The following is a 24,453-nucleotide window of genomic DNA, read 5'->3' on the forward strand; positions in this document are numbered from 1 at the left end:
CCCACCCTCAATCTGTGAGTTAAAATACACTCCTCTTTTAAGTTGTTTTTTGCTAGGTGTTTTGTCACATTCCAGTTCTCTAAAGCAGGAGATACAATCACAAGGGAGGCACCTTACCCTGCAAGCTATCAGAGACAACTACAATCATGTCAAGAAGACCCCCGAACAAGTCCTCACTGGCTAAACAGAAGGTCTGCATTTACATAAGAAAAAAGAAATTGCTATAGAACAGAAACCTATGAATAAATTTAAATCCAAGAGTACAAATAGCCAGCTGGTTATCTCATCTGAACCAATGGCTGTGGAAAGCAGATAAATATAAGGATTTATCTGGCCTGTCCCTTGAACTTTATCTGCTAGATGCACACAGCAGATGAGGGAATGACAAACTGTCAGGTCTGGCAGCACACTTGCAATCCTAGTACTAAGAAGGTGGAGAAATGACAATTCTGAGACTCACCGGACAACCAACATCATTTATCTTATGAGCACAGGCCTCAGTGAGAGACTCTGTCTCAATAAAACAAGGGTGGAGGGCTCCCGAGGGCACCCAGGGTTGACCTCTGGCCAAGTGCACCACCTCTCCACATTCCCACAAGATTATTCTGAAAAGTGTTTTTAACAGTTTTCAAGCTGTGATAAAGATAATCTAGATAATGAACAGTCAACAGCTGGTAATAAAAAAAATCGAAGTCCAAACATTAAAACATCCTATGAAAGAACACAACCACCTCCTATAGTTTTGCCAAAGGATGGAAACTTAAGCCACCCATCCTGCTACCATCTGCAGAAAATGCAAAGGACAAAGGAACACACAGAACTACCTGACCAATATGCACTTCCTAAACAGTGTCCAACTCCACAGGCCACAGGACCTGTTTCTCAATAAATAACTGTAAGGAAAAGATGGGAGATGTATAAGTGTGAAAAGGGCAAGATTCCCAGGTGGAATAAAACTATCAGGAAATCATAAGGAAGCAATTATTTTAAAAGGAAGAGAGGCCTATGATTGTGATAAGCCACATGGAAAAGCTTCTAGAATGGTCATCAAGTTATATTTGTTACAGTCATTTATGAAACCATATGTTTTATAGTGTGGTTTTGTATGTTTTGTTTTCCAATGAGAAGTGTTTTCTTAAGGGAAAATTAACAAAATTATTAAACAATTATATTTAGAGATGCCCATAAGGAAGCTTTTGTTCTTATTTTTATTGATACATATCTGTATATGATGTTGAGATTCAGGCATACATGGGGTGGTAATCTACTCAGGGTAATTAGCATATTCATAAGGGAGTTCCTAGGCTTGAAGCTAGGCTTTGTCACACACCCTGACCTACAAACACTTAGCTAGTTGGCTGCTTTCCATTACTTTCAGCTCAGATTCCCCAACCAATCCCCAGCTCTATCTGCAGACTTGCTAGTTCCACCCACATTACTTCTCTATGGTGCACCCTTCCCCATAGAGAAGATAGTACAACATGCACAGGAATATAAATAAAATAATCAAATAGCAGAAGGGTGTCCCTGTGTGTACATACTCCTGCACTTGCTTTGGAATTTGAATTACATGCCCACAGATAATCACTAAGCCACTCCTCAAGTTCATTTCATGCATATTTGATTGCATCTCAGTGGTCTTGACTTCTTAATTTTCAAAGTGATCTGCAACCAGGTTGAAGAGTTAACAGGACAGTGTTGCTACTATAGCTAGAAAAGTCATATTCGATATTAGGTCTTTCCTTTACAATTAGAAGACTAAAAATATCACTTCATAACACCAAACCTGATTTTTATTAACTTAGAAATAAATGGTAACTACAGCATACAGACACAAGCACTGCCCATCAGGCAATGCTCTGGCCCTTACATACCTATTTATCCTCATTGTTTAATCCATTTTATCCAGAAAATGATTAAAAAGAGGTACTACCAATAGCCCTAAGTTTAAGATGAGGAAAGAGACACAGGGAATTTAGCTTGTCCAGTAGCACAACTCTGCAAGCTTCTTGGTTGGTGGAGGTCTAACAAAGGCATCCTGTTTTCTGAGTACCTTTCTCGACCTCCATTCTTCATCCAGGATGCAAACAGGGATGCCTGTGAGGGCACCGAGTTAACAGTGATATAGGCAACCTTTTTCTGAGGAGTAAGTGCATAAGCCAAACTGACACTGACAATTCACAGTATTGAGACCTTAAATAACCATAGCAGTGTTTGACTGGAAACATTAAATGTCCATCCAGGGAGGATTGCTAACTGAATTTTTTGTATTTCTATAAGAGAATGATGCATAGCTGCCTGAAAGAGTAGGTACTGTGTTTTCTGATCATGTTTACTGGAAATGCTTTTTATACAAATTGAATTGCTGTGTCAAAATTCTTGGTTTCAGATTTTGGAATATTTTAGATTCTGGAATATTTGTACATATATAAAGAGCCATCTTGGGAACAGGATGTTTAAACACACACACACACACACACACACACACACACACACACACACACACAAATTTATAGTCCATATATACTTAACATACACAGGCTGAAGGCAATTTTGTATAGTATTTTTAATAATTGTGCATGAAGTTTCACGGCATTGAATCTTCTACTGTTAGCATATGAATACTCACCAAGCTTTTATTTTTGAGCCCTTCATGGTTCAGACGTTAAAATCAGAAATGCTGTATAATATTAAGTGGCAAAAGATGTATTATGACCCACATGACAGTAAGTATGTATTACATATCTACTTTGGCAGTCAGAATGTCTCTTTGGGGCAAATTATTTACCTTGCTGATTTCTGGAGTGGGGAATGGAGACAGAGGTAAGGAAATAGAATTGTGGTTTACATTATTATACCCTTTAGTTTTGAATTTCCTTTGATCAAAAACACATATAGCTGATTCTAAAATAGCTAAAATGAGAAAAATGTTACAGGGCTGGGGATGTATCTTAGTCACAATGGTTTCTAGGATACATAAAGGCTTTGGGTTTGACCCCCTCCCACCAAGGTTCTACGTTTGATTCCCCACCCTGAAAGGGGGAGAGGGGTCTTAGGCAACCCAGTCTGCTTTACACAGGGTTGTTAATAACAGACAGTATGTAATAATCAGTGGTGTGATGTTTCACAAATAACTTATTCCTACTAGGTAACCAAGAGAAGTTTGATATATTTTATAAACAAGGGTAGTATCAACATCTCTTTATTCAAAATGGGTGAGGGCGTCAGGAAAAGAGAGGTGAACTTTAAAAGTCAATCAAAAAGTTAAAAAAGAAAACCTTCTAAAGATGATTATTTTTAGGAAGGGCTATATTATAGTAGAATGAAAAGCCCCCCCCCAAAAAAAGCGTGGGAATCCTCAAAAATGCCCACAATCATCTTGAGAAGCCAAGGAAGCACCTTCTATGTGATCTTCAAATTCTGTTGAGTTGGGCCAGATTTTTTTATTTTTCACTTAATTCTCTTAATTTGTATTTTTGTCTTTTTTTTTACAAACATTTGTGGCATATTTATAGAGGTATTCACACACTTCAAAATAAATATAAGATATACTTAAACATAAAACAAGTAAACATACTTAGGAATAGGATTAAAATGTTTTACCTATAGCATATGCAACAAATTGTTCAGGAACTACTAATGTAGGAACTACTAATGTAGTCAAATGTAACTGGATCGAAGGAGGTAGCATCAAACGGTCCTTCCAGGATCGAGGAAGTAAAAAACGTGTAATGAATCCACACCACTTCAAGCGGGGCCTCCAGGAAGCAAGAACTCTACCACTTGGGTAAACTTTTAGCCCTGGAACTTTTGAGTTATCTTTCATTTTTTTCCCCATATGTATTCCAAATCGTCTCATTTGTTCTAACAGAACATTTCCGGAGCCTGACCCTTTACAGCCATTACGACCATCCAAACCTTAACTCATGTTTCTAGAAAGGACTCTACACTGTTATCTTTCACTGTCATCTTGCTCAAATCCGGAAAGCCGTCCTTTTACTGCCTGGAGAGCTTCCAGCTATCTCCGAATGTCGACGTGTTTATTATCCATGATTTTAAATATCTGTCCCACTCTCAACACGGTCCTCTCTCCACAGACCAACTGCAGCGCTTTAAATAAACCAGGCAAATACTTTCTCCAATTGCTTCGGGACTCACCCTCCTGTTCGCATTCCTGCCACGCATCAACAAACACACCCCCACACAGACAAACCGAGGTGTTTTTTTTTTTTCCCCCTGAACTCGCTCCCAGGCTCCCTTTCCTGTGAACACCTCTCACTCGTGGATCAACTCTCCCTCCTCATCTTCCCAGCCCATCTTCCCAGGTTCACGGTGGGCCTCCGACTGCGGAAACAGCGATGCCATTTGTCTACTTTGAGCCCCGCCACCCCCGCCACCCCCGCGGGGCACAAACTTTGTTCAGGGCCGGAGCTCAGGGCTGCGTGCCCAGGCTGCCTTCCACAGGCCGCTGGGACGCAGGGCCGTGCACGCAGGACTGGCCAGCTCGCCCGCCCCCGGGGCTCCCCCGAGGCCCTGCCGGCCGCCCGGGTGCCTGTGCTCCCCGGCCGCGGACGGCGACGGACACCGGGCGACCACCTAGGCCGGGCAGGTGACGGAGGCAGGGACCCGAGGGGCGGAGCCTCTGGCCGGCTGAGAGCCGCTGCCCGGAGTCCCTTGGCCAGCAGGCCGCGGCCCGGCCGCTGCGGAGCTCCCCGCGGAGCCCGCCCACCCCACTCACCTGCGGGTGACAGCCACCGGCGAAGCCGGCCGCCCCCCGCTCGACCTCAGCCACGTCAGCTCGGGAATCCCAAGCTCAGCGCCTCCACCGCCGCGCCCCTAAGACACAACCACTCTCCATGGGACGGAAGACGGGAATGAAACGTCGACCTATCCCAGCTGCGCACAGGGCGTTGCCATGACGACCAGGCACGCCTTGTTTGTAGCTTATCGCGTCACAATGGCAGACACCAATCAATGCCCTAAAACCTTCCACTTCCTCAATGACGGAGCCAATGGGTTCTAAGAAGGAGATGCATGGGGGATGATTTCCATGTTGGCGTATGACCCGGAAGGAGATCCAAGAAGGCCAGGCCATGCCCAGAGGGAGGGTATTCTGCAAAGATCAGGTGTTTGCAGTGTAGTTTGGGAGTTCCGGTTTACCCTAATCTCATCTAGCGCTGTTCCCGCTAGCGGCTATGTAGACTAGGCTTCTGAGGAGATTTTGGACTAGGAGCACCAGCTGCTAGGATTGGGTTATGTGTGAGAACCAACCCGGGGTAAGCCTGAAACTCGGCTTAGTATGGCATTTTAACTTTGTGATGAAAAATGAGACCCAGAGACGTGACTAGCCAAAGACAAACAGCACTTGAGTAATGGATCTCGGACTACACTCTGACTTCACAAGGCATCGTTTGCTGACATTGCTCAGGATGTGAGTGTAATAGACAGTGAAGAGCTGGAAAGTGATGCTTCAACTGGCATAAGCAAACTGAGATTTAAGGACTCATTCAAGCTCTGGGACGAGTCAGTGAGAACACTCAACAAGTGCTCCTTCACTCTAAAAGGCAGGAGTGGGAGGGGCGGGGCAGAAACCCAGCCAACTCCTAATGATTTCAGACATACTTCATAAGAATGTTAATATTATTGAGTCTCGTTTTACACCAGTCACTCAGCAAGCAATCTCATCCTAATGATCACATAATCTTTTGAGGCCCAAAGTAGCTCAGTAAGTCATTCGTAGCTGCTCATTTAAAATTGTACATCCTATATTTACTATATATCTTTTTCCAACTAACATTTATCTTATTGTCTTTTACATTTATTTTATGTTATTTTTATGTGCATTGTTGTTTGCCTGCATATATGTCATTGTGAGGATCCCCTGGAACTGGAGTTACAGACAACTTGTGAGCTGTCTCGTGGGTGCTGGGGATTGAATCCCGGTCCTCTAGCAGAGCAACCCGGGCTCTTAACCGCTGAGCCAACTCTCCAGCCCTATCCCAGTTGTATCTCCAGGTCCCAGAATAGTATACAGGGGGGGGGGTGCTGAATGTTCCTTGAATGTCCTGTGTGATTATCTTTAACTGTGATATAATAAACTTCAAAGGACTGATTTATTCAAGGTGTTTTGGGGAGGGGCAGAGCCAGGATAAGAAGTAAATTTTATCTCTTTGCACGCTTACCTACATTTAGCCTTAGATCTTTCATTTTTAAGATATCTCCATATAGAAGTTAGAAAATTATCTAGTAGCTATGGCCCCACTTTCTCTTGGGTGGGTCTAGACTGCTCATCCACAGAAAATTGCAGTAAACACAAAGGACATAAAATGTGGAAATGTTGAGAGGTTTGAGCTGAACTGGGCTTTCTAAAGCTCCTTCAAACATCAATGAAGGACTAGAAATGGTTTAAAATGTAACTCAACTACAGCACATTGGCTCCAAGTGTGTGACTGAGATAGCAAAAGGTAATTTAGAAATTATCCAGGTGTTGGTGGCACTTGACTTTAATCCCAGCAAGCCTTTAATCCCTTAGGGAGACAGAGGCAGCCAGATCTCTGAGTTTGAAACCAGTTCAGTTTACGAATGGAATTCCAGGCCACCTTGCTGAGTGAGAGGGTATGTGTTTCCATTGTCTCTCCCAAAATCAAATAATTAGGAATCGATACCAAATGAGAGTGAAGAACAGTGGGTGTAGGTGCAGCATCATCTGTTGACTGCCTGAGATAGTTGACAATGGTGATATGAACTGATAGGCAAGGAACATGTTGCCTATATAAAATGGCATGTCATTTTATGCAAAGATATTTGGATATTAATTTTGAAACCAAAGAAGTTTGCTTCTCTTGTTGAGGAACCATTTTGGGCCCATGAGATGGTTTCATAGGTAAAGCTCTTGCCATACAAATGGATGATCCAAGTTTGATCGCTGGAATCTATATGAAGGTAAAAGGAAACAAAAGTGTCCTCTGAGCTCCACATGTACCATGGAAATCATATACACACATCGTACACAAGGTTAATTATTATTTTAAAAAATGACCATTTTCCTAATTAAAAGGATAGTGAGGAAAAGTTGAGGGTAAAAAAATCCTATCCTGCAGGACACATGTAAAGAAGGAATGCCAGGGATGGAAAGGCTTAAAGTGCAGGGGTGGAGTTGTGTGTGGAGGAGAAATAATTAAGGCAAAAAATCTAAGTGGAAAAGGGTATGGGAATGGAAATGTTAGGAAGGGGTAAGGAGACAGCTAACCAAAACTAAGATTTATGGAAAGCCTTTTTTATTTCTAAGTTAATTTATTTGTAAGCTAATTTTAAAATATATTGGTTTTCTAAAATGGAGTTTGAACAGAGATACTTGCATGGTGGATAATCCTGTCTCCATACCCATGGGTTCTTCAGCAAATCCCAGTGCTAGGTATGGGATATTTCCCTATGAGTTACTGGTCAAGGAGGGCTTGGAAACCCAGAAAATACATGCCACTGCAATTGCTCTTGGCTGTCCACCTGAACTAGATGGTAGGACAGTATTGTAGAACATACACCCTTTCATTACAGGACAGAGAAATCTAACTGGGACTGACCTGGAGACTGGGTAGCTTTTGTAGTGTTGGAAAATATGATTTGGGCTGTTGGGAGACAAAAGTTATCTTTGGTCTTAGCCTAGAGTGGACCTGAATTCTACAATAGTGGCCTGGCACATAGATGTGCCCACTGGTGCAATAATGGCATGAATGTTACCAACCCATTTCTGGTTGGACATCAGGCATGCTCTACAAATAGGAATTCGTGTCTGGTACTGTAAATCTGGTCAAAAGCCCTTATCTGGGAAGGTATAAAGTTAAGAAGGAACTTCTATTGCTTTGCTGAATGGGTATGTTTCCACATTGCCTTGTAAATATGTATATACCCACCTATTGGTGATGTTTCTTTTTGCCATGAGCAAAGGTGAATGCAGAAATTCATAGTCAAAGGACTGAGAATAAGGGGCCATCAAGTACTTAGCATTGAAAAGGACATCAGTATCACTCCCCACCACCACTGCTTAGAGAACATCATGGATAAGAAAGCAGGAAGAATTTAAAAACTAGAGAATAGGGAGAATTGCCTTGAAAAGCTGCCTTCTAGACATGACATGGCTGTTGCATTCATGAATTAACCATGAATTAACTATAGGAACTGCATATCACTCAAGATGAAGCTTGTCAATATTCTGGCATGGATGGAGGAGCACATGAGGCACAACTCCTAGCTGAACGGCTACTTCCAGTTACTGCCTATTGGGGTAGGGAGTGAATCTTTTTCAATGATGTCACCATTAGTAAATCACCAGTAAACAACCCCTCACCCATGCATGGGCAGGCAACCCTAATTAAACTCGGTGGTTTTGTATTTTTTTAAAGACCTGAAAGTAGGAAGGGGTTGCTGGAGAGTTTTCTAGAGGGGCTGGGAGAAGAGAAGGTAGGAATGTTCCTGATCAAAATGCATTGCATACATGTAGGAACTGTGAAAGAATAAAAAAATTTTTTTAAATGGTCTCACTCTTTTGGTTTGCTGTTACCCAATTCTTTCTCCCCTTGATAGTTATTTTCTCAAGGCCCACTTCATCTTCTCCTATGCCAAATACTGACATCCCAAAACTCCTATAGCCTTGTGTGTCTTCCAGATGCATTTTTACCTTCAATTTAACATTTATTCAAATATTTCTCAAATGTATAAGTTGAATATATTATATATACACATGTGTATATAATTATACCATATACACCACAAATATAATCTATACCAATGAATCATATCATCTTATAGGTTAGAAAAAGTGGCCAATTAAAGATTATTTCATTGAAAAACAGTGTGGGGAGGTTGGAGAGAAACCGGAGTAGTTAAGAGCTCTTGCTCTTGCAGAGGACCCAAGTCAGGTTCTCACAGCCCCCCTGTAACTTGAGCTCTGGGGGAATTTGACACCCTCTTTTGGATGCTTTGCATACAGACTTCCACATGATCATACAGACATACTCTCATCCCAAATAAAAAAAAAGTAATTGAACTTATTTTCCATTTTATCATTTCTAAAAGGAAATACACAAATCTAACAGCTAAGCATGGTGGCACATGCCTCTAATCCCAGCATTGGGAGACAGAAGCAGGTAGATTTCTGAGTTTGAGGCAAGCTTGGTCTAGTGAATTCCAGGCTAGCTATAGCAATATTGTGAGACCCAGTTTTTTAAAATGAATTATTTTGGGGGGCTAGAGAGACTGCTCAGTGGTTAAGAGTACTGGCTGCTCTTTCAGAAGACACAGGTTCAGTTCTCAGCACCCACATGGCAGTTCACAAGCCTGTAACTCCAGTTCCAGCAAATCCAACACCCTCACGCAGACATACATGCAGACAAAACACGAATGTACATAAAAATAATTTTTAAAATGCATTTTTACCAGCTCCCTATAGAATGGGAAAAGATCTTTACCAACCACACATCTGACAGAGGGCTGATCTCCAAAATATACAAAGAACTCAAAGAAATTAGAAATCAAACTACCAAACAATCTAATTAAAAAATGGGGTACAGATCTAAATACACAATTCTCAACAGAACAATCTCAAATGGCAGAAAAACACTTAAGGAAATGCTCATCATCCTTAGTCATCAGGGAAATGCAAATCAAAACCACTCAGATTCTATCTTACACGGTTCAGAATGACTATGATCAAAAACACCAATGACAGCTTATGCTGGAGAAGATGTGGAAAAGGGGAACACTCCTCCATTGCTAGTGGGAGTGCAAATCACTATGTCACTATGGAAATCAGTATGGTGATTTCTCAGAAAATTGGGGATCAACCTACCTCAAAACCCTGCAATACCACTTTTGGGCATATACCCAAAGTAGGCCCAAAGGACCTTCATACCACAAGGACATTTGCTTAACTATGTTCATAGCAACATTATTTGTAATAGCCAGATCTTGGAAACAGCCTAGATGCCCCTCAAATGAAGAAGAGATAAAGAAAATGTGTATTTACACAATGGAGTACTACTCAGTGGTAAGAAACAATGACATCCTAAAATTCACAGGCAAATGGACAGAACTAGAAAAAAAAAAACATTCTAAGTGAGGTAACCCAAAACCAGAAAGACAAATATAGTATGTACTCACTCATAAGTGGATACTAGACATAAAGCAAGATACCCTGCCTACAATCCATAACACCAGAGAAGTTTGAACTCTCTTCCAGACACGGAAGCAAATGTAGAAATCCACAACTAATCAATGGGCCAAGCTCCTGGAGTACAATCAAAGTGAGGGAGGAGGGACAATATGAACAAAGGAGTCAAGACCATCATGGGGAAATCCACAGAATCAGCTGACCCAAGCTAGTGAGAGATATTGTCTCAGGTCTGACAAACAGGGAACCTGCATAAGACCGAACTAGACTCCCTTAGTATAGGTGACAATCATGTGACTGGAACAATATATGAGGCCACTGGCAGTGGGTCCAAGATCTAACACTAATGCACAAACTGACTTAGTGGAGCCCATTTTATATGGAGAGATACCTTGCTCAGTCTAGACACAGGGGTATGGGAGTGGAGAGGTCCCTTGGTCCTGCTTCAATGAGATGATGGGAAAGACTTAGTAGACTTCCTAGGGAAGGCCTTACCCTCTCCATGGACCAGATAGGGGTGGGAAGGGAGCAGGAGGAGAGGAGGATTGGAATGTAAAAAATAAATTAATAAAATGCATTTTTACTATAAGAACTATGACCTACTGTTTCCCTCTATGTCTCTTCTCCAGTTTTTCAGATAATGAAATGTCTGTACTTGACTACTTCTTTTCTAAACTTTGTCAAGGTAAAAAATAAATTGGTAGTGATAATAATAATGGAAATTGTGAATAACAAATGTGAAAATTGAAATAATCCTGACAAGTTTTCCAGAAACACAATATTTATTTAAAGAAAAACCTTTACTTAGAAACAAATGAAATTTCATATTTCATGTCAACAATAGAATTTCACACTGAGTACTGTCCCACAGTAAAAGCTCACAAATTTGTGAATAGAGACAGGGTACAGAGAAAGGGGAAAGAATTGGGAGCGAGGTAGGCAATGCTCTGCTTGTTGGGTCCAAGTGTTGCATGAAAAAGATCCTCTGAAAAGCCACTGGTAGCCCAGAGGCAAAAACAACAATCTCCTAAAATGTAAGATTGCTGGCCTTCACAGTTGCCTCTAGGGAGGTTTGGTTCCACCAATAAATAAAGTTCCTAATTCTATACTAAGCTCATCCTTTGGAACATCAATTTCATCGCCCAGTTCTTCAAGCTTCTTCCACCAAGGTGCTTGTATGTGCTTCAGGGTGGTGAGATGGGCCTGTTTAGCCTTGGCTGCCACAGGCCTAGATCGACTTAGGAAGTGCTCAGGTTCCTTTCCTTCTGCCTCCTTCAGACTTGGTGCCTCTGCAGCAAGTAGATAATAAATGTGTTAATAGAAGCATGCCAGGCAAGCTGCAACCTGAAAACAGCAGAGCTAGGACCCAGCTACAGTCAGACACAGGACAGGGTTCTAACTCTGAATGTGTTGTCTCTGCTAACTGTGAAGGTAGGCGTCTAGTCAAAAGTTGCAGTTGTGGGTGACAGCAACAACCCTAACTCCTTGGCAGCTCAGGCTTAAAACAGAAGAATAAGTTTTGTTAATTTAAAGATGGAAACTATGGTGAAAGCATGTCATTAAAAGTTAGAAATGTTTTTATAAGTGCATTGCACTATAATTACTGTCATTCTCTACTTCTAAAATATGAAAAACTAAAAGAAAGCATTGGGGACTACAGAACAGAATGTGGCTAGTAGGGCACACCATCTTTGAAATTAGTAATTTTGCTGGAACTGAAACCTCTTCATTGATAACAAGCACAAACAGAAACTACAGAGTACATATAATTGAAAACTAGGATGGTAAAAGATTTTCTGAGGGCTGGGATAAAGGCTATTTGTGGCATTTTCAAGATTTTAGATGCCACAAATCTTGCATGGGACATTCCTTTTATGAAACAAAGATAAAAGCAGAGCATACTCATCAACTGTTCAATATTGGTGCTGATCTGAGCCATCAAAGCTTCTCTGTGTTGCTGGGCTCTTTCTTCTATGGCCCTTCCCATAAAATAGTGTTGAAGTCGTTCCTGTGTTTGGGCGTGGAGCTCTCTGCTGGCCACATCTGACATCTGAGAGCCCTGAAAACATATGACAGAAAACTTGTCATAAGGACAAAATATGCTTTACCTAACCACATAGAAGAGCTTCTAGAATTCTTAGCAATCTCTCATTTTATCTATAGAATCTTACAGCTCTTATATACCTTGTGCTCTACTCCAAGTATTAATCTGTCTTTAAATTAGTAGTTTTAGTTAGGTGTAGTCATGCCTGTAATATCCTCATGCAGAAGCAGAGACAAGTTAAACATGAGTTCAGGGCCAGTCTGGGCTATATGATGATACTTTGTCTTAAAAAACATGAAACACAAACAAGCAAACAAACCAATCCATAATAGAAACAAAAGCATCAAACCAACCAGTCATAATTTAAACAGTAACAACTTCCCATACTCTAACTTTATATAATGTAAGTGGGCAAGTTTCTTTTAATTAATTTATTTTCTTTTAGATTTTATTCTATATGTATGAGTGTTGTATCTGCACTTATGAATGTGCACCGTGTGTGTCTTGTGCCCTCAAGAGGCTAGAAGAGGGTATAAGATCCCCTGGAACTAGAGTTACAGATGATTGTGAGCCACCATGTTGGTGCTAAGAACTGAACCTGGAGCCTCTGCAAGAGCAACAAATGTTCTAAACCACTGAGCTAGGCTCCCAAGTTCCTTTTTGGTATGCTTCCACATATCATTTCTTCAAAGACATTGATATTAGGAGACCACAATGAAAAGTACAAACAGTTTAGTAAAGTCTAAAAGAAAAACAAAGCCAATTTCTTTTGTTTTGGACCTCATTTGAAATACTACTTTATTTCTTATCCATCCCTACCCCAAATGCATGTATACCACAATGTTATAATAACTGGTTCTGGTTTCACAGAATGAGGGACAAAAAAAAAAAATAGCTAAAAGATCCTATCTTTAGACTACTCAAATAATTTAAGAGGGAAGATAGTGACTAATTTGGATAAGAATGAATTAATCTTAGGCTTATAGCTGTTAGAATTTCTGATACCACAGCTTTCTCAAATATTGATGTAGTCCTATTTCAGTTGGTAACTTACTTTTCAGCCACATATCTCATCAAAGTGTACTAGAATCTGGCCAAAGTAATACTCATTGGTTAAGAGCACTGGCTGCTTTTCCACAGGCCCTGAGTTCAATTCCCAGCTACCACACAGTAGCTCACAACCATCTATAATGAGGTCTGGATCCTCTTCTAGTATGCAGGCAGAACACTATATATATAATAAATCTTCACAAACTGGGGTATTCATCAAAATTAACTCATCCTTCCATATCTATGAGATCTACACTCATTAAACTGAAAAGTCAAATTATTAGAAAATACTGCATCTATGCTGAATTCATATATACACAAACTTTTCTTGACATTATTTCCTAAAAAGTACAGTTAAAGAACAATTTACACAGTCTTTACATTGTCTTAGGGGTTTAGAGTATGCACAAGGATATGCAGAGACTATATGGAATAATTAACCCTTTGATAAAAGGAACTTGAGCACCTGTGAATTTTGGTATCCTCAGAGGTTCAACAACAGCTCCTAGAGGAACTACTAACTTCTCGCAGGTTATGTTTTAAAGGAGAGGTCAAAAACATAAAAATAAGAACTCAAACTGTGTAACAAAAGGCAAAGTGAAATTCATAAGATAAAGATTTTTGGTGTATCAAAGGACACTGTTGAAGGGCAGCCCATAGAATAGAAAAAACATTTCCAAATCATTTATCAGATTATCAGATAAGGAATAGTATAGAGAGAACTAAAACAGCTCATCAACAAAAAAGCAACCTGATTTGAACATGGGCAAAAGTCTTGAATGTGTGTTTATGCAAATGGTAAATAAATATACAGCAATGTACTGCAAATCACTAAAGATAACAGAAATGCAAATCTAAAATATAATGAGATAACAAGTCATATTTATTAGCTATATTTAAAACAACAACCAAAACAAAAACCATGGGCTGAGGCTATAGCTCAGTCAGTAGAGTGCTTGCCTTACATGAAGAATTCCTGAATGTTTAATTTCTAACACCACATAAAACTGTGCAGCAGCACATGCCTGTCATCCCAGCACTTAGGAGGTGAAGGCAAGACGACCAGAAGTTCAAGGTCTCCTCAAAGCTACACAATGAGCTCTATACTAGTTTGGGCTTCGTGAGACCCTGTCTCATGTCAAAAAGTCAAACCAAGAAAAACATCCTCCTCCAACACAAAAACAAAACAAACACACCAAAACAAACAAAAACAAAGCAGGAAATAAAACCCTTGAATACTGTTATTGAAGTAATAAATATGCAGCATACCTCCAATGGAATGCTATCTGAAAATTATTTTTGAGACAGTGTCTCATTATATAGCTCAGCCAGGCCTCAAACTCACAGAGATCCACCTGCTTCTGCCACCAGAATATGCCCAGTGGAATTTTATTCAAATTTTAAGAAAAAAAATCAGATAAAAGTTACACCCTGAATAAATTCTAAAGACATTTTACTAAGTGAAATAACTGTATACAAAGGATACTGTATGACTTCATATCAAGTACTTAGTTAAATTCAGACACATACTAATAGTTGCCAGGAGTTGAGACGGAAATAGGTATGCTATTTAATTAAATTGTAAAATAAAATTAGAAGAAAAAAAGTCTAAAGATGAATGGTGGTAAAAATGACACAACAAGACAAATATATTTCATGCCACTGGACATGTAACTATTGTTAAGATTTTAATTTTTAGGTTTTGTAGTTTTATTTTTGCCATGCTGGTATATACAGGATTTTGCATATGCTAGTATTCTGTATGTTTTTAAGGTTTTATTTGTGTGTGTGTGTGTGTGTGTAAAAGTGTGTGGGTGCCCATGAAGACTAGATAAGGATGTCAGTTCCACTGGAGCTACAGTTCCTGGTGGTTGTAAGGTGCTCAGTGTGGGTTTTGGCCCTAACTCAGGTCCAGTGAAGGAGCAGTAAATACTTTTACCTTCTGAACTATCTCTCCAGTCTGATACATATGTTTGAGAAACTATCCAATTATTTTTACATTCTTATGAGAATCTGAGTAATCACAATTTTTCTATTAGCTTGCCAACACTTAGTGATTTAATCTTAGATTCTAGCTATTCTAATGGTGTGTATTTCCTTACTGTGGTTTTAATTTTTATTTCCTCTAATGAGTGCTGATGTACCTTCTCCTGTGTTTGTTACCTGTAAGTTTTCTTTGGAAGAATTGTCTTTTAAAGATTTCAAGCCACTTAAAAATATATCACGTTTTCTTATTGTTGAATTTTAAAAATTCTTTCTGTGGATTAGTATATAGAATGAACAGCAATGGCATTTTCACAATCTCTGCTTCTCTTTTCATTAACCTAACAGTTTTTTGAAGAACTTTTATATTTTGATAAAGTCAATTCACTAATTTTGTTAGTTAATTTTGTCCACTAATTAATTAGTTTTTGTTTATTAATTAGTTTTAAATTCTGATGAAGTCAATCATTAATTTTCTTCTTTTGGCTTCTGGGTATTTGAAAAATCACTGACCAACTCAATGTCACAATTTCTTATCATTTTTTCTAGAAGTTTTTAGTTTTAGGTCATGTATTTAATTAATTTATGATACATTTTGGGTTAAATTTTGTATATGGTATGTAATTTTGGTTGAAGTCCACTTTTCTATATATAGATATGCAACTGCTTTAGTTTATTATATTAATTACGTGAACCTTTGGAAATTATATATATTTAGCTCCTGGAAGCCACAATTCTGTCTTCTGTTTCTATAACTTGACGTCTCTATCCAACTTGGATAAATGGAACTGCACAGTATTTATCCTTTGTATCTGGCTTATTTCACTTAAAATTTCTTCAAGGCTCATCTACATTGGCTTTGTATATTTTAAAGGTATGTTATTGGGTACATAAAGATTTAGAAATTTTATGTTCTCTTGATTAAATGACACTTTGATAGTACTTTGTTTCACATTATTTTTCCAATTAAAAATATTTTTATAATCAACATATAACCAAGCCTTACTTTTAAAAAATTGTGTGTGTACACTGCTTGTCTCTATATGCACCATGTGTGTACAGTGCCCACAGGGGCCAAAAGAGGGTGTTAGATCCCCAGTACTAAACTTACAGGTGATTATAAGCTTCTGATGTGGGTGCTAGGAACTAAATATGGGTCCTCTACAAAAGCAGCAAATGTTCTTAACTGCTGAGGCATCTCTCCAGCCCAGATTTTAGTTTTAAATTGATTCTGAAAACTCATGTTTTCTAACTGGAGTCATAGCATTTACATTTACTGTAACATAGTTACACTTCAGTCTCTAAACTTGGTATTTCTTATTTGTGCCCTTACTTTCTGGTACATTCCCTCTTTGCAATTCATCAAGTAGCATATTTTTTATTAAGTTTAATTTCCTTCATAACTTTTTGCTCTTCATTCATTGTTGGAGGCTGTACCATTAACTTACCTATTTACATCTGAGGGATACTATACTAATTCTCACAAAAGAATCTTTAAATCATACATGTAGTCCTTCTCTCCTGGCTTTTACGTTATTGTTGCCATGTATTTTACCTTTTAGTATGCTACAAAGACTATATTATAGATTATTTCTATTGCTCAAAACAAGGACCAGCAAACTAAAACCAAAAGCTTATTTTAGAAAATGAAAAGTTTTCAGTGTGAGATGTCTCAGTGAGTAAAGGACCCTGTCTACTGCCAAGCCTGATCACTTGAGTTTGATGCTCAAGACCTACATGGTGGAAAGAGAGAACTGACTACAAATTGTCTTATGATCCCCCAGATGAATGATAGATGGATGGATAGATAATTTAGTTGAAACACTAACATTCCCATTTATTTAGCTATCATCTATAGCTACTTATGTCCTACATTAATAGAAATGAATAGTTGCTATGAAGGTTAAACATCCCATAATCCCATTATGTAGTACATATGACAAGAGTCAGTGATATTTCATAAAGACTAAACAACGAGGAAAATCTCTTATGTAGTTAGGACTAAACCTTGCTATTCAATTTACTTTTTGTCATTGTTCTGCTCCAATGGTTATTAGGTTCACATGTGGTCATAGATACATATGTATTCTGTTTTTCATTTTGTGGAGGTCAAGCTCTGGAAGAATAAAATGTTAAATGGTAGTATTACCTAAAAACTATTACATCAAACCTCTAACATTAGTCATCTATAGTCTTTATATTGTAGAAATTTGTGTTTGTATGAAGAGGGGAGAAGAAAGGAGAAAGGGAAGAAAAAAGAAAGAGCATGCACTCAGATGTGAACAGCATTAGCACAATCCTAACAAAACATGAGCAGAACTAAGAATGGTTGGTTCAAATGAGTGAAGTAAGAATTTCGACTGAAATGTATAACTATCCTTTTGTCCATAAAATTTGACAAGTGTGGAAATATGGGAAACAAAAGGAAAAAGTAGAGGTGACCTGTAGACATACAGGTAATTAAAAATGATGACAGGAATGGTGAATCATTCTAAACAAATTATGCAGGAGTGTAAGGTCAGGAACTCATAGGGAAAAATCAGGTAGCAACTGCTCTGTTATACTGTGCTCACACAAATCAGAGGTGTGGGCTTTTGGGGGAAAGATGTCAGCAGTATTACAGTAATAAAATCAAAGAGGCAGGTCATCAAATTTTATATCTTTCTTGGTCTTGGAGGTTTATTAACAGACTAGTAAATATAAGTTCTTATATGTGTGTTTGAGCATATGGAGGTAAAGATGAATATTCATTGGTTGACAATACAAATTCTTATTAGAAGATTCAAAACAGACAAGATTTTGTTGTATAATTATAAAAGAAGCAACATACAAGTTTTGTCAGGAAATAGCCAATTTTTAAGTTGAGTCCCCATTTACTACCAATTATACCTTTGGATCCCAATTTCACTAGCACTAAGGAAATGTGAAAATACATATGGAACACTGCTTTGGTGGTGAATACCATGCAATGGATTAATGAAATGTGTTTTTCAGCACAGAAACCTACATACCGGGTGTCTTCTGACATAGTCATCCACTTGTTGCTTCAGTTCAACTCTGCGTGCATCACTGAGTTCTTGGAGTCCATGCCAAGAGGTAAATAGATTATTTTTCTTACGGCACTTGGCTAGGAATTTAAGAACCTGGAGGGAGGTATCAAGAAAAAGAATAGTTTGTGATTCTGGTCCCTTAATAGCTATCTACAACCCAAGTCAATGACACCACTACTATAACAGTTAACTCAGTATGTATGAGGAAAGGAATGAGACTGTGACAAAAAGAAGAAATATAGTGACTTTTAACTATACAGATCAACCCCCTACTTCTAATAGGGCTATGTTCCAATAAATCCTTATAAGTTGAAAATACCGATAAGTTGCAACTACACTCAATACCTCTACTATCATAGTCTGTTTTCTATTAGGTGTACATCACTTTCCCACCATAGCAGGCTATCTATATATTTTTGCACTGTAATTTTTAAAAAGGTTATACCCTTTTTATATGTTACTATTACTGCTGTTTTTGGTTTGTCAGGCCTCCCAAAGCTTAGGCAACCCTTGAACTAACAATGTAGCCAAAGATAACCCTTTCTGATACTCTTGCTGAGCATATGGAGGTAAACATATGTACCATCACTCCTAGCTTATGTGATGCCAGGCATCAAACCTAGGGCTTTATACACTTAGAAAAGCAATCATATTATTTTATTACAATTGTTTTAATATATTTTGTTTTTTTCCTCCCTGAACTTCCTCCCAGATTCTCTCCACCTTCCTACCCAACTTCATTCTCTCTCTCTCTCTCTCTCTCTCTCTCTCTCTCTCGCTCGCAAGCAAACAAAAAATAAGCAAACAAAAAACCCGTAAGAAAAAAAAATGCCCAAACAAAACAAAACAAAAATGAAACAAAGAGCCCACAAAAACCAAAAACATAGAGTTTTATATTAGCCAGCTACTTCTGGGCAAGGGATCTGCCCTACAGAATGGCTGATATAAATGTATGTATGTATATGTATGTATGTGTGATGGGGGAAGTTGGCCAATAGGGAAGCAAGATAGGTGGGACTAGGAGAGAAGGAGAATTCTGGGAAATGTAGTAAGGGGAGTTGCCATGTGCTTCTGGGGAAGAGAGGCTTCATGCGCTGGCATCCTCGATAAGTCTTTATAAAATATATAGATTAATGGTTATGGTTGATACTAGAGCTAGCAAATAAGAAATCCTATTCATTGGCCAGCAGCACTGTAACTAGTATTAATCTGTGTGTTATTTGGGTGCCCTAACGTGGCGATGGAACTCAGGAGGGCTGGCGGAAAGAGTTATCATTACATATGTGTGTATCAAAACCTGGTGGTTATATATACCAAGTGCATTTCAGTTTAGACTAGGCACATGGTAAATGTTCTACAGCCACATGTGCTTACCTGGCTGCTGTACTGAACAACCAAGACCTGACCTACAGTATATATTTAAAAATGATGCATTAAAATATGGTTAAGGGGCTGGAGAGATACCTCAGAGGTTAAGAGCACTGACTGCTCTTCCAGAGGTCCTGAGTTCAATTCCCAGCAACCACATGGTGGCTCACAACCATCCATTATGAGATCTGGTGCCCTCTTCTGGTGTGCAGATATACATGGAAGCAGAATGTTGTATACATAATAAATAAATAAAATCTTTAAAAAAAAATATGGTCAAATGTGCCCTTTAATGGCCACTGCTCTGTTCTAATTTTCTCTAGTACTTTTCTTTCTCTTCCCTCCTTTTCTTTCTTTTCCTTCTTTGAAAGTAATCCTTTTATTTCTGTTTCCATTTTGCTAGTTTTTGTCCATTTTTTCCCTTTGTTCTGATTTTGACAATTTCTATTTCTTTTTTAGACTGAGCAGGCATGAGGCAAATGTAATTAATCTTTTTCCTCTGGTGTTAGTGGTAAGTATGAAAGCTACAACAACTTTGCCATAGGATCACTGCTTCTCTAGAGAATGCACATAAACAAAGTATCTCAGAGAGCCTTTCACAAAGTACTAGATTCATTTAAATCAAGCAAGTTTGTATACCAATTCTGCAAGGGCCCACCTAATTATCTGCTGGGAAGACATTAAAAAGGAGGCAGCTATGAAGCAGCAGTATCACAAAGGAGGCAAATTTCTCTCAAAAGAAGCATTTCCAAACTGGATATAAGTAAGCTATCCTTGTTACTCTGTTTAGCTCAGTATAAATATCAGGAGTATGGATAAAATTCAGAATTGTACAGGACTGTTTGTTACATACATAACACATGGGAAGAGGAAGAGACAGATCACTCTCACATTTCCCTAGTATTTATTCTTCTGGTTGAGAAATATCTTCACAGGAGAGACAGCTCGGCAGTTATGAGTGCAAACTGCTCTTGCAGAAACCCCTAGGTTTAGTTCCCAGAACTCTTGTCTGTTGGCTCATACTAACGGTAGCTCCAGGCACTGTGATGCTTCTGGCCTCAGTGGGCACCAGCAATTCAAAGGCACATACCCCCCCCCACACACACACACATGCTCACATATAATTTAAAAAATAAGTTAAAACATCTTTATAAATGTTAATTCATACTGAGTGTTCAAAATTTATCATGGTAAGAAATGAAATTAACAGCAAAATCTATTTAAAAAAGATAATTAAGCTATATACTTCAAGAACTGAAATCTTAATAGAAGCCTAATGATGTATAAGAGAAGTACGTATTAAGAGGGAGAAGGTTACTAAATGAAAAAGAAGGCTTGTGCTATTTATAGTATTATTTACTATACATAATCCCCAAGAAAATTACCATTTAAGAATACCATTCCACAATTCAAGAGTTATAATATTCTAATTATAGCTCGTGTTTTCCCTGTAACTTCATTATTTTAAAAAATTAAATATGATACATTTGCATAGGACTTGGTAATTTACATTCGTCAGAATCTTCATGTATGTCATCTGATGTATATATCAGAAAAAATAAGACAGAATATCCATTCACATCAAGCTTGTTGAGAGCTGACACCAATATAGAAGGTTTAGTTCCCTCTTCTTGAGGAACTTGCAGGCCAAATAAGAGAGAAAAATACACAATAACAAGGTTGCAATCTGGCAAATGGTATACAAGATTCTAAGGCAGTGCTAAAGACTTAAATGTCTAAGTCAGCTTGAGTAGAGTTAAATAGGTTGTTATTATTACTATATATTTTTTTAAAATTTATGCTGCGAGGGATTGAACCTAGGGTCTTGCACATGCTAAGAAAGTACTCAACCACTGAGCTATACTTGTAGCCCTAGGTTCTAATAAAGAAAAAAACTAAGCTCCCAAAAGCTAAGTGGCTTGATCATGGATTTATATTTGGTAAACAGCAAGTTCAATTTTGAACACTTGTTTGCCTCTTTATGTAGAATTGTGTATACTACAGCAGACTCACTGCTCTTTGAAGTATAACAGCTGCTTTATACTCTGTGAGAGACGGCTTCTGTTGGCGGAAATTCTTCCTTTCCCTGTACCCTCGCCAATGTTTCTGGATAATCAATGCTGATTTCTCTTCCATTTCCCTATTGTACTTCTCCACTTGACCTAAAGAGATGATAGACATTATTATAACATATTCAATTATGTTTTCTCAAATTCTGAAATTAGGACAACTATGGTAATAACAATTTTATAGGTTTTTTTGTTTGTTGGTTTTTTGGGGTTTTTTTTTGAAACAGGGTTTCCCTGTGTAACAGCCCTAGCTGTCCTGGAACTAACTCTGTAGACCAGCCTGGCCTTAAACTCACAGAGATCTTCCTGCCTCTGCCTCATGAGTGCTGGGATTAAAGGCACATGCCGCCAATGCACAACAATTTTACAATTTTTAATTTTTTTCAATACTGTTCACTAATTTTCCTACCTGTTGCATTTTATTGTGGAAACAAAAGCTTTCCTGGAACAAGCAGTTTATTTCCAAAAAGGACTCATAATATTTTTGCCTCAGAGTAATGAGAAAAGGGATGAAAGGCCAATACAAAGAACAGTCTAACCAGAGAATCATGTGTCCATGAAGGAAAGCATTTGGGATGACCAGGTGAGAAGGAAAAATGTGTTTATGTGCTCTTTAATCTATTCTGTATGTTTACAAACTTCTCTCTGGGTAACACAATTGACCTTCCTTTGACTTTTGGAGTCCGTCAGCATACAGCTCAGGGTTCATAGTAGTTAAATGACAGAAGGGGCTATAGAACACAGTACCAGTGGTTAATACAAACAAGGTATCTTAGAGAGTATTAAAAAACTGATAGAATTTAATGGCTGAACTTATGTAGGGGGTGACAGTGAAAAAGTAAGGATGGAAAACTGGACATATTTCTGGTGTCATTACCTGAAAAGGGGAATCAATGGAGAAGAAATCTGGGAGATCTGACTTTAGTTTTGGAAACACTTGTGAATAATAAAGAAAACTATCCAACAAGTAGCCCATTACAGAAGCAGCTAGTAGATACATGTGGTTACTGTATAGGTTTAAATACAGTAAAATTAAACATTCAAGTAAGTCCTCAAGTGCAGTAGCACATTTTAAATATTCAATAGCTACTTGTAGCTATTGCTATTGTATTGACTGGTGCAGACAGAACTTTCCACTAGTAACATAAAACGTTTTATTGGGCAGTGCTGCTTAGAAATTTAGAGAAAGTAGGGTGGAAAGAAAGCCAAGGATGAGAGTACTGAGCATTTTGCTGATAGCTGACATTGCAGTTATGGATAGGACATACTTGGCAGAGTAACATGAGAATAACAGGGAAAGGACAAATTCTGGAAAATATTTAAAGTAAAAGAGAGAGGGCTAGTGAAGGTTCTTGGGAATGAATAATAAAAAGGGAAGTAAATGAAATGATGAAAAAACTGTGAGGGGATAGGCATGTAGCTGAGTTGATAAGAATACTTGCCTAGCATGTATGAGGTTCTCGGTTTAAACCTTAGCATGGCATAAAACCAGGAGTGGTGGCCCACACTTAAAATCCAAGCACTTAGGAGGCAGAGGCAGGAGGAGGACAAATTCAAGATGCTCTTTAGCTACACACTGAAGCCAGCCCAGATTATACAAGATCTTACAAACAAACAAACAAACAAACACAAAAAACAAACAAACAAACAAAAACTTCTAGCAAAATGGCTCAGTTGACAAAATGCTTACTATGCAAGCATGAGAATCTGAGCTGGGATTCCTAGTACCTATTTGCATCTGGCCATGGTGGCACATGGCTATAACCCTAGTACTGGGGGAAGACAAGCAGAGACAAGAAGATACTGATAGTTTGCTAGCCGGTAAGCCTAGCCAATTGCTGAGTTTCAGGATTAGTGAGAGACCCTGTCTCAAAAACTAAGGTGGAGAGGGACAGAAGAACATGTTGACCTCTGATCATGTACACATGTGTGTACCCACTACACATGCACACACATGAACATGTATACACAAATACACCAAACACACATCACAGCATGCTCTCATTAATCCAGCTTAGTCTGTCACAAGTAGTGAGATGTCACAAATTTTATACTAGAGAATGACTAAAGTTCAGATGACAGACTATACAAATATTTAAAGTTCTTTCAAGAATTTTTTGTCATTGGCAACTATCTTTAATTATAAATTTATGTTTAACGCATGTACCTAAAAGTAAAAAAGATTAAAATCGATAGGTTTCAATCAGAAAAGCTGTAACTTTATTTTAAAGATTTATTTACTTATTTATTATGTATACACTGTTCTGTCTGCATGTATGCCTGCATGCCAGAAGTGGGCACCAGATTTCATTATGGATGGTTGTGCGCCACCATGTGGTTGCTGGGAATAGAACTCAGGACCTCTGGAAGAACAGCCAGGGCTCTTAACCTCTGAGCCATCTCTCCAGCCCAGAAAAGCTGTAACTTTTAAATTCACAGCTTTAATATGATTTCTCTAGGGGGTAGGTGAGGGAATGGCAAAAAGTTCCAAATACAAAAAAAGAAATTATCAGGTTGCCAGAAAACTTGGTTTAAGATATTCTAACATTCTTACACTTATGAAGATGATGCTAGTACTCACCTGGATGAACTATTTCAAGCATACTTAAGCGTGACTCTCGGGAAAGCCTCATGGCTCTCTGTTTTTGAAGCTGCAATCTTAGTCTGAGTTCTTCTTCCTCCTTCTGCCTGTTTAGCTCCAACAAGGTCTTTGTGCGTTTAGAT

General features: G+C 38.5%; 2 protein-coding genes across 29 annotated transcripts in view; both read right to left on the bottom strand.

The window, feature by feature from the left end:
* Nucleotides 1-4,893, bottom strand: part of Golgb1 (golgin B1) — a 57,291-nt gene extending 52,398 nt beyond the window's left edge. For 23 of the 27 annotated variants that reach the window (XM_027412739.2, XM_027412738.2, XM_035444573.1 and 20 more), the window contains exon 1: nt 4,739-4,888. The gene's annotated coding sequence lies outside the window, so the exon portion shown is untranslated. Of the gene's footprint in view, nt 1-4,738 lie in introns of all 27 variants that reach the window. The other 4 variants (XM_027412734.2, XM_027412735.2, XM_027412733.2 and 1 more) reach the window with 2 other exon arrangements.
* Nucleotides 4,894-10,928: 6,035 nt separating this feature from the next.
* Iqcb1 (IQ motif containing B1) overlaps nt 10,929-24,453 on the bottom strand; it is a 45,189-nt gene continuing 31,664 nt past the window's right edge. For both annotated transcript variants that reach the window (XM_027412741.2, XM_027412742.2), the window contains exons 11-15: nt 24,311-24,453; nt 21,674-21,822; nt 18,254-18,385; nt 12,068-12,224; nt 10,929-11,454 (exon numbers count right to left, since the gene is read on the bottom strand). In XM_027412741.2, coding sequence (XP_027268542.1) covers nt 11,228-11,454; nt 12,068-12,224; nt 18,254-18,385; nt 21,674-21,822; nt 24,311-24,453 — 808 coding nt within the window. In that variant the 3' untranslated portion in view covers nt 10,929-11,227. The remainder of the gene's footprint in view (nt 11,455-12,067; nt 12,225-18,253; nt 18,386-21,673; nt 21,823-24,310) is intronic.

Source organism: Cricetulus griseus, chromosome 4, assembly GCF_003668045.3.
Source record: "Cricetulus griseus strain 17A/GY chromosome 4, alternate assembly CriGri-PICRH-1.0, whole genome shotgun sequence".
In the NCBI taxonomy this organism is placed as follows: Eukaryota; Metazoa; Chordata; class Mammalia; order Rodentia; family Cricetidae; genus Cricetulus; species Cricetulus griseus.